The 18,472-nt window shown below is 43.1% G+C and overlaps 1 protein-coding gene across 5 annotated transcripts in view; it reads right to left on the minus strand.

The window, feature by feature from the left end:
• Positions 1 to 18,472, minus strand: part of LNPK (lunapark, ER junction formation factor) — a 125,262-nt gene that overhangs the window by 76,124 nt on the left and 30,666 nt on the right. For all 5 annotated transcript variants that reach the window (XM_075933689.1, XM_075933686.1, XM_075933691.1 and 2 more), the window contains exon 6: positions 11,195 to 11,235. In XM_075933689.1, the coding sequence (XP_075789804.1) occupies positions 11,195 to 11,235 (41 nt within the window). The remainder of the gene's footprint in view (positions 1 to 11,194; positions 11,236 to 18,472) is intronic.

Here is an 18,472-nt window from a genome sequence, read left to right on the forward strand (position 1 = left end):
TCGTTCTTCGAGGTGTGTCCATGTGGGTGCTCCACATCTGGTGTCGGGCTGGTCCCAGTGCCGCAAATCGGAGCTTTACAGAGCTGTGTGGCTGGACCGCGCGCGTGCACGCCTGTTTCTCGCCTTTCATCTGCCGCACGCGGTCCGGCGCCCGCCAGTTCGTCTCACCGCCTATCTGAAAGATAGAAAGACAAGATTCCGAAGCAGAGAGGAGGGCGGGTCGTGGAGCACCCACGGGGACACACCTCGAAGAACGACAGTTACTGCACGAAGTGAGTAACTTCCTTTTCTTCTTCGGGTAGTCCCCGTGGGTGCTCCACTTCTGGTGACTCCGAAGCAGTAATCTCAGTTAAACGTGTGTTTCGGAATCGGTATTCTGAGCAGCAGGCAGTACTGCCAAGGCTACTGCTGTGTCAGAGGCGAAGTGCTAAACAATTGCATAATGCCTTGGAAAGGTGGAAGTAGAAGACCAAGTCGCCTCCCGGCAGATGTCCCGAAGAGGGACTCCTTTCACGAAAGCTGTAGACGTAGCAACTGCTCGTGTTGAGTGTGCCCTAGGCTGCGACGTGAGCGAATTCTTACAGATAGTATAGCAAGTCGTGATACAAGAGACAACCAGTTTAGAGATGCATTGGGCGGATAAGGGCTTGCCCATAGAAGGCCCTGATGTCGAAATGAAGAGGCTATCCGTCCTACATAGAGTACGGGTTCTGTCTAGATAGAATGCCAAGGCTCTACGAACATCGAGCGTATGCAGGAGGTTTTGGATAGAAACATGGCAGAACAATTGGTTCATTTATATGAAAATCTGTGCAGACTTTGGGTAGAAAGGCTGGATGAGACCTTAGTATCCCTGATTCCACGTTGAAGACTGTATAGGGAGGTGTTGACATTAGTGCAGATAATTCGCTCACCCTATGTGCCGATGTTATGGCCAGAAGAAAGAGTACCTTCATTGTAAGCATCGACAGTGGTACCGTGGCCAACGGTTCAAACGGTGGCCTAGTTAGGACATCAAGCACCAGGTGAAGGCTCCATGCAGGTGGCAGAGGCCTACGTGGTGGGTTGAGGTTAGCCAATCCTTTGAGAAATCTAGTCATCATGGGATGAGAAAACATCGACTTGCCTTCAACGGGGTAGTGAAAAGCAGCTATCGCACCCACTGTGCCAGCCATCACGTTCGCAACCAGCACAAATTCTAAACTTCATAGGAGCGCGTCTCGACTCGCAGTTAGAGAGAGTCCATCTGCCACTCGAGCGTTTTCAATTAATACAAGACCTGATAAAAACAGTCTTGCAAGCTCCAACACTCCCGGTACGTGTATACCTCCAGCTTCTGGGTCATATGGCTTCCACGACAATCAGTGCACCACTCAAGGCTACACCTCAGGTGTCTGCAGCATTGGCTGAGCACGGTATACAAACCTACAGAGCACAGCATCCGCAAGACTGTGGTACTTCCAGTACATGTCAAGGACTCCCTATTATGGTGGACGGATCACAACAACATGTTGTCAGGAGTCCCCTTCCACGCACCGCAACCGTCACGGGAGATAACCACAGACGCTTCTCTCATCGGCTGGGGTGCCCACATGGGCACAAAAACTGTTCAGGGTCGTTGGTCCACGACGGAGATGATGCTCCATATCAATCTTCTCGAGCTTCGAGCCGTGTTTCGTGCCTGCAAACACTTCAAGTTATACATAAGAGAGATTTTGAAGTCTATGGAAACACTTACCATCTGGATTCTGGCCTGATGTAAGAACATCCTGTATACAGAACTGCTCCTATAATTCTGTTCTCTGAACTGGGGAGAATATTTACCTGCCTGTTTATCCACATATCCAGAACACTGAAGGGATATTGTATCTTGTAGAGCAGGGGTGGGGAATTTTTTCAGGTTGGGGTCCACTGACCCACAGAAAAATCAGTCAGGAGCCGCACATCAGCAACAGCGAGAAGCCCCCCCAAAAATACACCACAACCCCAACCCTCACGGACATGGCCCTTGACTGAGAAGGAGAAAGACACTCTCCACAGTCTCCTCCTCACACACCAGAGCCTATTGAGACTTAGGCTAGTAGATTTTGTGTGCTCCAATTCCTCATTAGGTGCGGGCTCCCCAGTGCTAGGAGAGGAGCCCTGACTATCAGGGGCTAGATCCAGGCAAGCTGGGGGCCACATACAGCCCCTAGGCCTGAGGTTCCCCACTCCTGTTGTAGAGACTGACTTCTACTTGGAGCATGGCTCTACCTCACACAAGGCAGTCATCCAGGGAAAGAAATATTTGCATAGCTGCTCTTGTTAGGAATGCAATCACCACCAGGATACTTTTAAAAAATATCTGCAGGGTCACAGACACACCAAAGGACAAGACCAAAAACTGAAAACCCTTGTTGCCAAGATATCTTTGTCATTTCCAGTAGCTCTGATAGTTAGCCACATAGAAACACGTGTCCTTCAAGTCAAGGCTAGCATTCCAATTGCCATGATCGGGATGGAGAGGATGATTATGGATGCTAAGGAGCAAAACCTTATTTTCTTTATATATTTGTTCAGATTCTGCAGGTCTAAAATGGGGCTGAGATCTCCTTTTGCCTTGGAGTCAGGAAGGAACATGAATGGCAATCCTCTCAGAGAAGAGGGGGAACCGCTTCTGTAGATCTCAAGTGGAGGAGAGACTGGATCTCCTGGAGGAGAACAACCTCGTGAAAGTGGTCTATGAAACTGGAAAGAAGGTGAGAAGGAGAGCATGGAAATAGGTAACCCTGTTCCACAATTCATGGGATCCTCTGATCTTTGGGACTCAGCAAATAGGAAGTAGGACAATCCACTTGGGGGGCGGGGGGGAGTGAAGGGAGATACTGCAGTGATATAATCTGGTACTCTGACCTCAAGACAACGCAAGCGGAACAAGACGCACGCTGGGCTGAACACTTCAAAAAAATACTTAGAGAATCATCGGAAGAAGGTGTTAATATATGTGGAAGGGAGACAGACTTAGATATTAACATCGATCTACCTACCAAAGAAGAAATTATATCAGCAATCAAGAAACTGAAGAACAACAAAACCCCAGGAAAGGACAACTTGAATGCAGAACTTTTCAAAATAGACCCAGAGACAGCAGCTGGAATACTGGAACCACTTTTCAGAACAGTTTGGACAGAAGCCTGCGTACCAGAGGATTGGACTAAAGGGGTGATTATCAAGATCCCAAAGAAGGGCACACTCAGAGATTGTAACAACTGGTGCGGAATTACCCTTCTATCAATACCCAGCAAGATCCTCGCTAAAATCATCATAGGTAGAATATCAACAGCAGCTAATGAAACGCTGAGGAAGGAACAGGCAGGTTTTAGAAAAGGTAGGCGTTGTATAGAACAGATCTTTGCTCTGTGTAACATCATAGAACAGAGTGCAGAATGGCAACGACAACTTTACGTGAACTTTGTAGACTTTGAAAAGGCTTTCGATAGTGTAGACAGAGACAGATTATGGCAGATTTTGAGGGCCTATGGAATACCGTATCATATGGTGAAGCTCATTAGGAGCTTCTACAAAAATTATAGCTGTTGTGTTGGAGGAAGCGATATATGGTTTGAAGTCAAGACCGGAGTTCGTCAAGGTTGCGTAATGTCGCCACTGCTCTTCAATCTTGTTATTGACTGGGTGATGCGACGTACGACTGAGGAGGGGCATACCGGCATTAGATGGACGCTTTTCTTTACACTTGAAGATCTGGATTTTGCCGATGATTTGGCACTTCTCTCTCACACTCATCGGCATATGCAAGATAAAACAGATAAATTAAATAAGTATAGTTCACAAGTTGGCCTTAAGATAAACCAGAAGAAGTCAGAAATCATGACTCTGAACACTACAATACAAACCCCCATCAAGATCAATAACAACGATCTTCCTTTTACTGATAGATTTGTATATTTGGGTAGTATCATCACCCCAGATGGTGGAAGTAGGCAAGACATTCAGAATAGACTGAGTAAAGCACGAAATGCCTTTATCAGTATGAATAACATCTGGAAATCCTCAAAGTACAGTGTGCGCACCAAGCTGAAACTATACAACATCTGTGTTCTCCCAGTGCTTCTCTATGGAGCAGAATGTTGGCGCATGATACAACGAGACCTTACTAAATTGTCTACATTCCATACCAAGAATCTTAGAAGAATAATCAGGATATTTTGGCCAAATAAAATTTCCAACGAAGACCTACTGTCTCAGTGTAAACAAGAAGACATGGCCACTATAATTATGAAAAGACGCTGGCGATGGATAGGTCATGTGTTACGAAGAGAAGACGGATCTATTACGAAAGTTGCACTCCACTGGAAACCAGATGGGAAGAGAAAGAGAGGAAGACCAAAAACAACCTGGCGCCGAACGGTGGAACAAGAATTAAAAGACCATCATCACACTTGGGGAACAATAGGCGCTTTGGCCTGTGACCGACAGAAGTGGAAGGACTTTGTTGCTGCCCTATGCGCCATTGGCGTAATGGGCAGTAAGTAAGTAAGTAAGTCTGACCTCAAGAAGTCAGTCAAAAACAGAGCCTGCCACAGGAAAAAAAAAAAAGGAGGATATAGAGGTCTTCTGTGGTTTCTTCCTCCCTTTTTGGGATGGTCAGTCTGCCATCGGGGAAGACCAGTATCTCTGGAGAAACTTAGGGCAGAATTGTTTAAAAGAGAAGCATGTAAATTCCCAACAACTTCAACATGGTCCTCGAGTCTCTGAGATTTACGTTCCTCCAATAGGAGGTCATAGATCATGTGCTAGACCTCTTGAGGTATACCCCACATTTAAAGCCATGAACATCTATGCCAAGTTACAGAGGATGCCAAATTGGAAGCAGCCTGCATAGAGATCTTCGCCACCAGATTGCTCTCAAAGAATTCTTGCCTGTCATCCTATGGCAATTTGTCTGAGGACTTAATTATACTGCCCCAAAGGAAGAAATCGTACCTACCCAGCAAAGCCTGCTGGTTTAAAAGAACAGATTTATTTCAAAGCAGGCCTACAATTTTAATCAAAAAAATCTATTCTCTTTCCAGCCTTGTCCTTTAGGACAGGAGAAGCACTCATCTACTGCTGAGACAATCTAGGAAGCTAGGAGGAATAACTATAAAAATGCTCATAACCTTGAGACGGCACATTGTACCTTCCCACAGCATCAGACTTAGGGAAGGTACAGGAAGGCATGGCCCTATCACATTAAGTTGTAACAGAAAGCAGGTAGAAAAAAGCAAGCGAGGGGGCAGGACCTCTGGGGTTGGTGCGGTACAAGAGCAGGTCCTCACTTTCAAGGAACTTCTGATGTTCCTGGTACCTTCTCTGAGATCTCTTGGCTGTCAGAGGCAATGAGAGGATAGTGTTTTCCCAAGGCTCTTACAGGCTCCAAGATGGCCTCATTGATAGGGAATTCATTCTAGAAGGCCCTGTTGAATCCAGAACATCCATCAGAACATCTCTTTAAAAGGATTTAGTAAGTGCTGAAATAACCTTGGACAAATGAGATGTTTCTAGGACAGTAGTTTCCAACCTTTTTTTTTTTAAGCATGAGATCACTTTTTGAATTTAAGTGCAATCCAGGATCTCTCTCAGACCCAAACACCCTTGCCCTGTGTCCTTCCAACCCCTTCTCCAAGGCCCCACCCCTGCTCACTCCATCTTCCCTCCCCCAGGCTAGGGGCAAGGGTTTGGGGTGCAGGAGGGATTCAGGAGTTGGGCCAGGGTTTGGAATGTGGGCTCCAGCTGGGCACCACTTACCACAGGTGGCTTCTGGGTGGTGGTGCAGGGGGCTAAGGCAGGCTCATCCCTACACCGGCCCTGCGCCACTCCCAAAAGCAGCCAGGGGTGAGGGGCATCTGCAAGGCAGAGGACAGGAACAGCACGGAAGTGCTGAGAGGGGCAGATGAAGTGCCAGCACGTAATAGCCTCCCGGCCAAACCTGTCAGGATCACCTGTCAAAGGTTCCAAGATCTACCAGTAGATCCCGATCTACTGGTTGGAGACCACTGCTCTAGGAGCTACCGTCTCATCTGCACAAAGACAAATATAAAGACAGAGACAGTGGGTGGATGTTCCAAAGGCAGAGACTGTGGGTGGACATGCAGCATAGTGGGTGGTTGTTCCAAAAGTTGCAGGCCTTAAGGGTTTTGCTCCGTGTTAGTATCATCCTGCTGGACCTCTAATGGTGCTTAGAAACAGGGAGCATGCTCACACATTTCCATGGGCATGATAGGTTCCCAATCACAACTGATCCAAGATCATCTTTCTCTAGAGTATTTCTGTTCTTTTTGTGGTACGAGCAATGAAACCTCTTTGATGAAGGACAAAAAGTGCCATTATTTGCCTTGGAAGCAAGGACACAAAAGCTTCCTCAGACTTCAGGAAACACATTGAGTCAGCTGACAATTGTGGTCTCTCACGTATTATAAATATTTTAAAAATTAAGCTTGATATAATATTAAGCATGACTAATATTCTTTATGGAGTAAAAAGTTACACTTTAGAGAAGCAAGCATTCCGGAAGTAAAAGTATGGCCAAAAATAACAATTTTTCCACACAACAAAATATTAACAAAGTATAATTTGTTAAAATATAAACAAAGTATAATTTCAACCATGATTTGCTAATTCTTTTTAAAGGATTATTTGAACGTAGTGATGAACAACAAATTAGAAGCTATTTATTTACATGCTGTGAGAACACAAAAGGGAAAATATTTAGTGAATCAGAGATAATAGCTTAGTTAACAGAAACCCCTCCTGGCATTTCTTGGGTGCACAAAAGAGACAGCATTCTAGTAGTTGGAGCAGACTGATTAGTCAGAGTTATTTCTTATTCCCAGAGTTCAATGTGACCATTGTCACCACACTTGTGTTTCATTTTCCTGTCCATAAAGCTAAGAGGTTGAGGCTTAATGACTGTATAACATTCATATCCTTGGAGGAAAGAGGATATAGAAGCATAAAATATCCATCAATAGTACTTTCCCAGTTATACTAGGCATTTCCAATTCAACTTTTAAATTACATTTATTCACACTTGGCCAATTTTCCTCACTAACTACATGCACAATACTTTAGAAATCTATCCCTTGTCCCTTTGTTAAGATTCAATTATTATATTGGCTGCAGAGCATTTATCTTATCACAGGTATCAACCTTAAAGAAATGTTGCTGGAATGCCTAGTTTTCACTTGTTTTCCAAATACCAACCATTCCCACCTCATTCTTGTATCTCAGTAGCATCCATTCCTCTATCCAATGTTTCCTTCACTCTTCACTACAGATTCAGATTCTAAACTTCTTCCACTAAATAGATTACTTCTATTTTAATTTGTTGTTGAAACTTCATCATAATAAAGTGAGTGAAACTATACACTAATCAAAATTCAGCCTAACTAGTCCTTACTCATCTGGAATTTAGAATTATTTGTTTCCAGGAAGTCAAGCAGCTTTGCTGATATTTAGAAAATTTTAAGAGTTTCTGAAAACTTATTTTCACTGTCCTGTTATTTATTTATATCTATTAGCACTTGTTTGGACTGTCCACATGTAACAGCAATTTTCCTGAAGTGATATTTAATTTAAAAAACATAACTGTTGGTCAAACACAAGGATCTGGCAGCTGTCTTGCTGGGACCCTTAATGCATAGTGCAGTGGCAGCCACTTTAAACGTGACTGCTCTATTCTGAGAGCGAGGAGGGATGCTTTGTGCTCTTTTCCATCCCTCAGCAAAATCTCGCAGTGCCCATTGGCCAGTTTCCGACCAATAGCAGCTGAAGTATTTTGCTGGTGGCAGGGGAAGCTAATGAAGCCTACTTCCTCGCTCTCCCCCCGTACTTCCTTCACCCTACCCAGAGCACAGCCAAGCTTGTGACTGCAGCCTTCAGGTTCCTGCAGGGCTGCTGACTGGCAGCAGCATAGGTAAGCATCTCCCAGCAAGAGCCTGCCTCTGGCACCCCCCCCCTACCTCCCAACTACCACCCAAACTCTCTGGACCCCTTTCCCTCAGGTCAGAACTCCCTCCTAGACCGTCTCCTACACCCTTCCCCCAGGCCAGAAGCCTCTCCTGTACCCATAATCTCTCCTGGATTCTGTACCCCAAGCCTCTGCCCCAGATCATAACCTCCTCCTTCACCCACACTCCCTCTCAGACTCCACATCCCCTCCTGCACCCAGTCTCCTACCCCAAGCTCCCTTCTGCACCCAACCTCTGTCCCAGACCCCAAACGCCCTCAGTAGAAATGTCAAAACCTTAGAGGGCCTTCCCCCCCATTAAAAATTATTGCCTACCACTACTCTAGCACAAGAGTTGGCAACGCACGGCATACATGCCATAATTGGCACATGAACCAATTTTGAGTGGTGCGCGCAGTCCACAGCTCAAGCTCAGCCCCACCCAATACAGCGAGAAGCTTGCACTGCTCTTCCAGCCTAGTGGTTACTGCGCAGCCGCAACGCGCAAAAACAAACTCCGGCTTCTGCGCGCTGGAGCCTTTCAAACGTCCCAAGCAGCTGCACTCAGCTGGGGCACAGTATCTGGCCTGTCACAGGAGCTGGAAGTACAGATGCCGAGAAAGCTCAAACCATGCTCCTCTCCTCTCCCTTCCTCCCCACGAGAGTCAGTCACCAGCGCTTGTTTATGGTGGCTCCATGGGTACTGCTATCTGCTTTATGCTGTTTTCCTCCAAACAACAGAGTGCCTTACAGGAAGGCCAAGGACAGGAGAGGCCCACTGCTCAGTGAGGAGGGAGAAGCAATAACAGGAAACTTGGAAGTGGCAGAGATGCTTAATGACTTCTGTGTTTCGGTCTTCATCAAGAAGTCTGATAAAGGAATGCCTAACATCGTAAATGCTAGTGGGAAGGGGGTAGGCTTAGAAGATAAAATAAAAAAAGAACAAGTTCAAAATTACTTTAAAAAGTTACATGTTTGCAAGTCACCAGGGCCTAATGAAATGCATCCTAGAATACTCAAGGAGCTGATAGAGGGGGTATCTGAATCTTTAGGTATCATCTTTGAAAAATCATGGAAAACAGGAGAGATTCCAGAAGACTGGAAAAGGGCAAATATAGTGCCCATCTATAAAAAGGGAAATAAGAACAACCCAGGAAACTAAAGACCAGTTAGTTTAACTTCTGCGCCAGGAAAGATAATGGAGTAATTAATTAAGGAATTCACCTGCAAATATCTGGAAGAAAATAAAGCAACAGCCAACATGGACCTATAAAGAACAAATCATGTCAAACCAATTGGATAGCTTTCTCTGATTGGATAACAAGTTTTGCGGATAAGGGAGAAGCGGTGGACGTGGTATACCTAGGCTTTAGTAAGGCATTCGATATGGTCTTGCATGATCTTCTTATCAATAAATTAGGCAAATACAACTTAGATGGGGCTACTATAAGGGGGGTGCATTACTGGCTGGATAACTGTTCTCAGAGAGTAGTTTTTAATGGTTCACAGTCATACTATAAGGGCATAACAAGTGGGATTCCACAGGAGTCAGTTTTGGGACCGGTTCTGTTCAGAAACGACTTACATGCTGGCATAGAGAGTACACTTAGTAAGTTTGCAGATGATACCAAGCTGGGAGGGGTTGCAACTGCTCTGGAGGACAGGGCCATAATTCAAAATGATTTGGACAAACTGGAGAAATGGTCTGAGGTAAATAAGATGAAGTTCACTGAGGACAAATGCCAAGTACTCCACTTAGGAAGGAACAATCAGTTTCACACATACAGAACGGGAAGCGACTGTCTAGGAAGGAGTACTGCAGAAAGGGATGTAGGGGTCATAGTGGACCACAAGCTAAATCTGAATCAACAGTGTGATACTGTTGCAAAAAAAAAAAAAAAAAACCAAACAAGATTCTGGGATGCATTAACAGGAGCTTTATGAGCAAGACACGAGAAGTCATTCTTCCTGTCTACTCTGAGCTGATTAGGCCTCAGCTGGAGAATTGTGTGCAGTTCTGGGCACCACATTTCTAGAAATACGTGGAGAAATTGGCGAAGGTCCAGAGAAGAGCAACAAGAATGATTAAAGGTCTAGAAAACCTGACCTATGAGGGAAGACCTATGAGGCTTGTTTAATTTGGAAAGGAGAAGACTTAGAGGGGACATGATAGCAGTTTTCAAGTACCTAAAAGGGGGTTACACGGAGAATAGAGAAAAAAATTTCTCCTTGACCTCTGAGGATAGGACAAGTAGCAATGGTCTTAAACTGCAGCAACGGAGATTTAGGAAAACTTCCTAACTGTCAAGGCGGTTAAACACTGGAATAAACTGTCAAGAAATGTTGTGGAATCTCCATCTCTGGAGATATTTTAGAGCAAGTAAGATAGACGTGTATCAGGGATGGTCAATACAGTGCTTGGTCCTGCTGTGAAGGCAGGGGACTGGACTCGATGACCTCTCAAGGTCCCTTCCAGTTCTAGTGTTCTATGATTCTGTGATATCACTGGAGGAGGGATGAATCCAAAAAACACATTTTTGAGATCTTGTTTTAATACAACATGCCAATGACATGTCCTGAAACATATAGGTTTCTTTGATGACTGATTTCTAAGTAGGAAATAAAAAGGATGGATTATATGGCCCTCCTTCTGTCCATCATAAAGTGATATAATGCAGCAAGTTTTAAGATAATCTGTTTCAAACAAATATTCACAGCTTTGGCAATTTCATTGCAATATATGGCTGAATTGCTACCAAAAGGCTGAATTTTTGTGAAGATACTAATACAGTTATGGTAGACTGACATACAGAAAAAAGATTTGGGGCTTCTAGTTCTTATCCCACTTGATTGCTGACATATTAGCTCAAAACACATTATAAGAATTAAAATTTAGAGAACAATTGGAAAGAGTTATTTCCCATGTTTAAGATTAGTAAAGTCCACGAGAGTAAAGAGATTCTAAGCAACTTGGAGAGTAAAACACACAAGAACCAAATTATAGAGAAAGTTTATTTTCAAATACAAGAATTAATTTTGATTATTTTTGGGGAGGGACAAAACTATAAATTGTGAATACATTTAAAAACGATAATTTTTCTTTCTTTCCCACCCTACATTTTACAGATAATCTCAGTTAGCAGAGTTCTAGAGAAAATGTTTAACAATGATATAATTAACAGATTTATTTGAATAAAAAGTACTCACTATTTTTTTCTTTTGGGATTTTAGATCTTCTAATGCATCATCTAAAAAAAGATTTGTGTTAGTTTTATATTAAAATGTGATAAATACATTTCAATAAATTAGTTGAATATTTTGCTCACATGTGAGATCTAAACAATATTGTCATTCATTGGCCTCAAGTAATTCCAGTACATCAGTAAATCCTTTTTGTTCTGAGTTTATTTTCACATAAGAGTTTTAAATAAGCCACCTAAATATGACAGTTTTGAATTTTAACTATAACACTTTTTTAAAGCACCACTTAATTACCAATGTAAGTCCTGTTTTGATCTATATTAAAACTAGTGTCATAACACTCAATGTTTACTTGAATATGTTGAATCAATCGACTTTAGTTTGAATTTTAATACATCTCTTAGAGTACCAGATTCACAGATTTAATATACTTTCCACAGTGCTATAACAACTGTTTTTGTCCTAGGATACTAGAGAGACAAGGTGTGTATGGTAATATCTTTTATTGGTCCTTCTCTTGGTAAGACACACAAACTTTCAAGCTTGCCCAGAGCTCTTTTTCAGGTAACAGCTAAATAGAAGGTGAAAAAGATTGTTTAGAATAAGTAGTTAACGTATATTTCAAGGGACCTTTCAAGGTAAGTGGCCTGTTAACAACTCTCCAATGACAGAGACTAGGCTTTAATGGATTATAGATTGTTGTAATAAGCAGTAGTGTTTAGCAAAGTTATGAATTTAAGCTCTAGTCTTGTGAACAGAGAGGTAAGATATAGAGCGATCACTTTGAGAAAAGCAAGAATGTTCAGGATACACACCTTCACACACTTAAAACTACATTCACCAAACAAGGATATTCCATCAGCAAAATAGATTGCATTATAGAACAGGGAGTGCAAATATCCCAAGAGAAATCAAACTAGGGATGTTAAGTAGCGTTTAATTAGCTAATTGAGTAGTCAATGCAATTTCCATCAACCACCTGATTAATCGATAAGGAGGGCGTGCTTGCTACACCTGCTGCGGTTCTGCAGTTTAAATGTAGTAGGAGCCAGGTGTGCAGGCAGCCCAGCTCCTACTACATTTAAACTGCAGAGCCACAGCAGGGGCAGCTTTCCGGGGCAGCATGAGCTGCTAGCTCTGGGACTGCTGTGCCACTGCCTTTTAAATGTTGTAAGAGCTGCCTGGCTCTTACTAGATTTAAAAGGTAGAGCCACAGCAGGGGACCCAGCAAAAGCAGGGACTGCTTCATTCCCCACTTGTGCTGGTTCCCAACCGCTGCGCCTCTGCCTCCTCTATCCCCCCAGATTTATACAGTGGCAGCTGGGGTGGGGTGGGGTGGGGGTGGAAACAAGTAGCTGAGTAGTGACAACTACCTAATAAGGTAGTTATCAGGTAGTTACTAGTTGCTTACATCCCTAAATCAAACCCTTGTTTTAACCACACACTCCTACTTATTACTTATTCACCCCCCTCCTGGAACTTATATGGAGCATCAAACAATTACAACCCATACTCAATGGAGACTACCTCCTGAAAAAAAATCTTTCCAGATGCTTCTCTTCTGGTCTTCAAACAATCCCCCAACCTCTCCACATTAGTCATCAGAAGCAGTCGGGAAGGGGTGGGGGCAGGAAGAGCAGAAGAGGGGAGCCTGTGTGTAACTGTTAGGATTACCAGTGAGCCTAGTCTCATATAAATGGCTGCACATTCACATCTCTAATTAATATATGGGTGAAATCAAGCAATTGCTACTATCTGGAATGAATTCACACCTTAAAATATGACAAAAACAACATATCAACTAGGGATGTTAAAATGTGGGTATTTAATCGAGTAATTGATGGATTTTTTAATAGGTAGTCTGGCTCGCACCAACTATCAGGGTCTGTGGGTGGGGAAGCATGGAAGTGTCCTGGCCCCACCCCTTCTGCCTGAGGCCCTGCTCCTTCTGGGGCAGCCCAGGGACACTTCAAAAATTTCTGAAGTGGCCGCCAGTCAAAAATTATTGCCCACCCCGATCTAGATAACCTGTTTCTTCTAAGAAAGCTTGCAATTGCAATGCCACCACCCACTCAAGTATCTAGCCCAAGAAAGGAATATTAGTGACTTGGTGATAATTATTCACATCATGTGGGTCCAGGGAAGTCTTCTTAAGGAACAGTTTTATCACCGGCTCTTTCAAGGTGGCGTGAACCATCGCAGATCTAAAAGACACATTAATAATTCCCTGAATCCAACCACTCATCCCTTCTTGGCTCAATTTAATAAGCCACGAAGGGCAAGGGTCAAGCGACCACATGGTTGGTCGCACTCCTCCATGCACCTTGTCCACATCCTCAGTCTGCAACAGCTGAAACTGATCCAAAGAAAAATGACTAGGCGGTGCACTCAACACATTCCATACCCCACTTACATGATGCCAGAGTCCAAATCAGACTGGAAGTGAGTCATCTTATCTGCAAAGTACTTTGCAACAAGTCACAATGGATTGCTGAGGGTTCCTCCATTTCGTCAAAGGGGCCAGCCTGTAAGAGGCTCCACACCACTCGAAACAATTCCGCCGGAGGAGAAGTAACTCTTCTTCCCCACAGCACTGCCTCAGAATAGGCTCGCAATTTACCTCCAACCCACAACCAACTGGACTAGACTCGAATTCTCCTCCAGCAGTGCTCTAGCCATTACAGACCAATTCCCTGCCTGCAACTCTCCCAGAAAATCAGGGGGCAAACTTTGCTCCTTAGCACCCTTTTCGGGCTAATCAAACCATCATACCCACCACCTGGGCTACCTCGATGTTCCATGTATCAACCAGGGCATCGACAGGACCACTAGCCATAATGGCCGAACAATCCCTCAGAGATCTCAGGAAACCTTCTGGATCCATCAGCCTCTGAGGACAGACCATCTTAATTGGTTCTCCTGCCTCTGCGGAGAGGAAGGTCAGCAAATAGTCTAAATTTGACCAGGTAGTGATCGGTCCATGACAACCACATACCTTAACCCTAAAGTCTGTCTTATTCACCATTTGCTCCAATAAAAATATTACCATAGCCAGTCTGGGTCTCTAATATATTTTTATTCAAGTTTCATGCAGATTTCTTGCAAATACTAGATAATTTCCAAACTTATCAGTGGGATCTATATATTTCATCCAGACAGCATTTCCAAACTCTAACAAAACCCCAGTTTTATCAGAGAAGACAGAACTAACCAGAAGGTCATCTCATTATTATAGAACAGAAGGGACAGTGTTACAGTCAGTAAGCACAACATCTAACCTTTATCTATAAAAGAAAAAAAATTAAGTCAAATGCATGTGAGATTTTTCCTGAAAGTCAATACTGGTAGATCAGCACTTATGGAAAACTCACTGTAATAAGCCAGTGTCTTCAATGTAAAGGAATGAATTCCCTTGATACTACCAACTCTTTGCTACCTCCTTTATGAACAATGCAGTCTAATAAGCAGAAATATGTAAAGGTATTCACAATTATTTTTTCTTCTTTAGTGTTATTTAACAATTCAGTACAGCTTCCTCAGTTCAACTCATTCAAAATGTATTTTGTCAGCATCAGTTTTCCACTAAGGCAGTATATAAAAGAAAAAAGGCTATAGTTAAGAACAAACTAAAATTATCAAATTATAACACTATTATTTAGGCCATCACAAATTTATAAAATAAGAGGAGGACTGGAATAATTTTGCATTATCTATGAATGGAAAAGATTTTACATTAGTATTTGCTATCTCAGCATTTCATTTCTTGTGAAGATAGCCTTCCTTCATCAAAGCAAAGACATTTTATTTGTTAAATTTATCTGCAGTGCATATTATAAATTAAATGGGCATAAGTATATATTTTAAACCATTTGTACAAAGAAGAGACAGTCACCATGTTCTCAGAAAAGAGTGATAGGTTATGGTGCAAGGCCTAGACCCAGTTTGTTTGGACAGCTGGGAGAAGTAGTTTTCTAAATTATAAAGCCCCCAAATGATTAAATATTAAGGCTTTTTGTTCACACCATTCAACTGGTGAGTTACCTATAACTCAACAGGAGCCACTAAAATGGTAAACAGGACCATTCCTGCAGATAGTCATCAAAGCTCTTATTAAGCAGACTTGAATCTTGAACATGTTGCCTGTGTTGTTAGAGAACCAAGAGTAGATACTCATAGCATTAAATAGGTTTACCTATGACATATTAAAGATGTAAGATATTTCAGGTCCTAAATATTAAGTACTTTGTCAGCTTAGAATCACAGAACTGGAAGGAACCTCAAGAGATTATAAGTCTCCTGACCTCACGGCAGGACCCCTGATAGAGGTCTATCCAACCTGCTCTTAAATATCCCCAGGGATGTAGATTCTACAACCTACCTAGGCAATTTTTTCTAGTGTTTAATCACCCTGACAGTTAGGAAGTTTTTCCTAATGTCTAACTTGAAAATCCCTTGCTACAGTTTAAGCCCATTGCTTCATCAGGTGCCAAGGAGAATAATTTTTTTCCATTCTCCTTGACACACCCTTTTAGGTGCTTGACAAATGCTATCATGTCCCCTCTTGGTCTTCTCTTTTCTAAACTAAAGAAGCCCAATTCTTTCAGTCTTGCTTCATAGGTCATGTTTTCTAGACCTTTATTCATTTTTGTTGCTCTTCTATGCAACCTCCTCCACATCTTTCTTGAAATGTGGTGCCCAGAATGGGACATAATACTCCAACTGAGGCCTAATCAGTGCAGAGTGAAGCATAAGAATGACTTATCGTGTTAATGCATCCCAGAATCATGTTTGCCTTTTTTGCAAGTGTCACACTATTTAGCTTTTTGATCCAATATGACCCCTAGATCTCATTTTGTAGTATTCCCTCCTAGACAGTTGATTCCCATTCTGTATGTGTGAAACTAACTGTTCCTTCCTAAGTGGAGTACTTTGCATTTGTCCTCAGTGAACTTCATCTTATTTACCTCAGACCATTTCTCCAGTTTGTCCAGATCATTTTGAATTATGGCCCTGTCCTCCAAAGCAGTTGCAACCCCTCCCAGCTTGGTATCATCTGCCAACTTAATAATCGTACTCTCTATGCCATCATCTAAATTGTTGATGAAGATATTGAACAGAACCGGTCCCAAAACTGACTCCTGTGAAACCCCACTTGTCATTTCCTTATAGCATGACTATGAGCCATTAATAACTACTCTCTGAGAACAATTATCCAGCCAGTTATGCACCTACCTGATAGTAGCCCCATCTAGGTTGTATTTCCCTAGTTTATTGATAAGAAGATCATGAGAGACTGTATCAAATGCTTTACTAAAGTCTAGGTATGCCATGTCCACCACTTCTCCCTTATCCACAAGACTTGTTATCCTATCAAAAAAAGCTATCAGATTGGTTTGACATGATTTATTCTTTACAAATCTATTCTGGCTTTTAACTTAGCACCTTATTATCTTCCAGATGTTTGCAGATTTACTTCTTAATTAATTACTCCATTATCTTTCCTGCACAGAAGTTAAGCTGACTGGTCTGTAGTTTACTGGGTTGTTCTTGTTTCCCTTTTTATAGATGGATGCTATATTTGCTTACATTGTCTATGTCATAAAAAATGAACTTCCTTGATAATTTGAATGCTTAATTGCCCAATGCTAGTGACTACAATTAGTTACCTGTTTATACATAGGAGGCATAAAATATGCTTCAAAGGAACAATTCATACTAACTAGTCTTCATCAGAAGAAGGTTCTACTGAGATGATTTCTGTGAAGATGCTACCAGCCTGCTACAGAGCTATCAAAGACGCATTTGGCCTGATTCTTTTTACCTTGCATCTGCTTAAACTTTTACAGGAAAAGTTTAAGCCACAAGACTGAGATCTCCAGGTTTCCTCTGGGTTCCCTCTGGAATTCTAAAAAAAGGAGTTCAACAAACTCTGCACCTGGACTGCGTATTGGACTATAACCTTTTCATTTATTTCAGAAAGACTTTTACAAATTAGCAGTGTCACCATCTCTGCTGTGAAAGTAAACTAAGGACTTAACACTTATTTGTATATATTGATCTATTTATTATATATAATTCCTCTCTTTTTTCTTTTAGTTGTCTTACATTTAGTTAATAAGGATTGGCTGTAAGCATGTATTTGGGTAAGATCTGAAATATTCATTGACCTGATGATGTATCCAGTATCTTCTGGGATTTTTAGGACTAAGTATGGTGAATGTGGTTTTCAGTAATCTCACACTATATTAGACTTGGTTGTCTGGATGAGGGCCAAAGAATAGATTGCTTAAAAGGTGACTGTATTTTTGCTTCCTATTTACCAGTGTGATATTACAGAAACTATCTGACTACTAGCTTATTGAATCTAATTAAAGAGTTAACTACCAGTTTTGGAGATTATCTGGGCAAATTGCAAAGAACAGGACAGACAAAGTACTCAGACTGGCCCCTCCAGAGACCGTTGTCACACATACCATTACAGGAAGTCCCCGGGTTACGTACAAGATAGGGACTGTAGGTTTGTTCTTAAGTTGAATCTGTATGCAAGTCAGAACTGGCATCCAGATTCAGCCGCTGCTGAAACCGATCAGTTTCAACAGTGGCTGAATCTGGACCCCAGTTCTGACTTACATACAGATTCAACTTAAGAACCCCAGGCATCCCCAAGTCAGCTGCTGCTGAAACTGATCAGCAGCTGATTCCAGGAAGCCCGGGGCAGGGGCTTCCTGTAGTCAGCCACTGCTGGTCAGTTTCAGCAGCGGCTGACTTGGGGACGCCTGGGGCAGAGCAGCTGGGGTGCTGCTGGGTTGGTCCAGTAGCGCCGCTGGACCAACCCAGCAGCACCCAAGCTGCTCTGCCCCAGGCATCCTGATTCAGCCGCTGCTGAAACTGACCAGCAGTGGCTGAATCAGGACGCCTGGGGCAGAGCAGCTGGGGTGCTGCCGGCTTGGTCCAGTAGCGCCCAGAGTGGCACTACAGGACCAACCGGCAGCGCCCCAGCTGCTGTACCACAGGCGTCTGGAGCAAAGCCGCAGAGCACGGGGGTAGCGGGACAGCCCAGATGCGCCGTGGCTGTCCTGCTGCCCTCAGGCTCCGTGGCTTTTCTCCCTGTCCCCCTGGTCTGCAGACCAGGGGGATGGGGAGCAAAGCGGCGGAACACGCGGGCAGCGGACAGCCCAGACGCGTCTGGGCTGTCCGCTGCCCGCGTGTTCCGCCGCTTTGCTTCCTCTCCCTGGTCTGCTGGAGACCAGGGAGAGGACCCCGTTCGTAACTGCGGATCCGACA

This window comes from Pelodiscus sinensis, chromosome 7, assembly GCF_049634645.1.
Source record: "Pelodiscus sinensis isolate JC-2024 chromosome 7, ASM4963464v1, whole genome shotgun sequence".
Classification (NCBI taxonomy): domain Eukaryota; kingdom Metazoa; phylum Chordata; order Testudines; family Trionychidae; genus Pelodiscus; species Pelodiscus sinensis.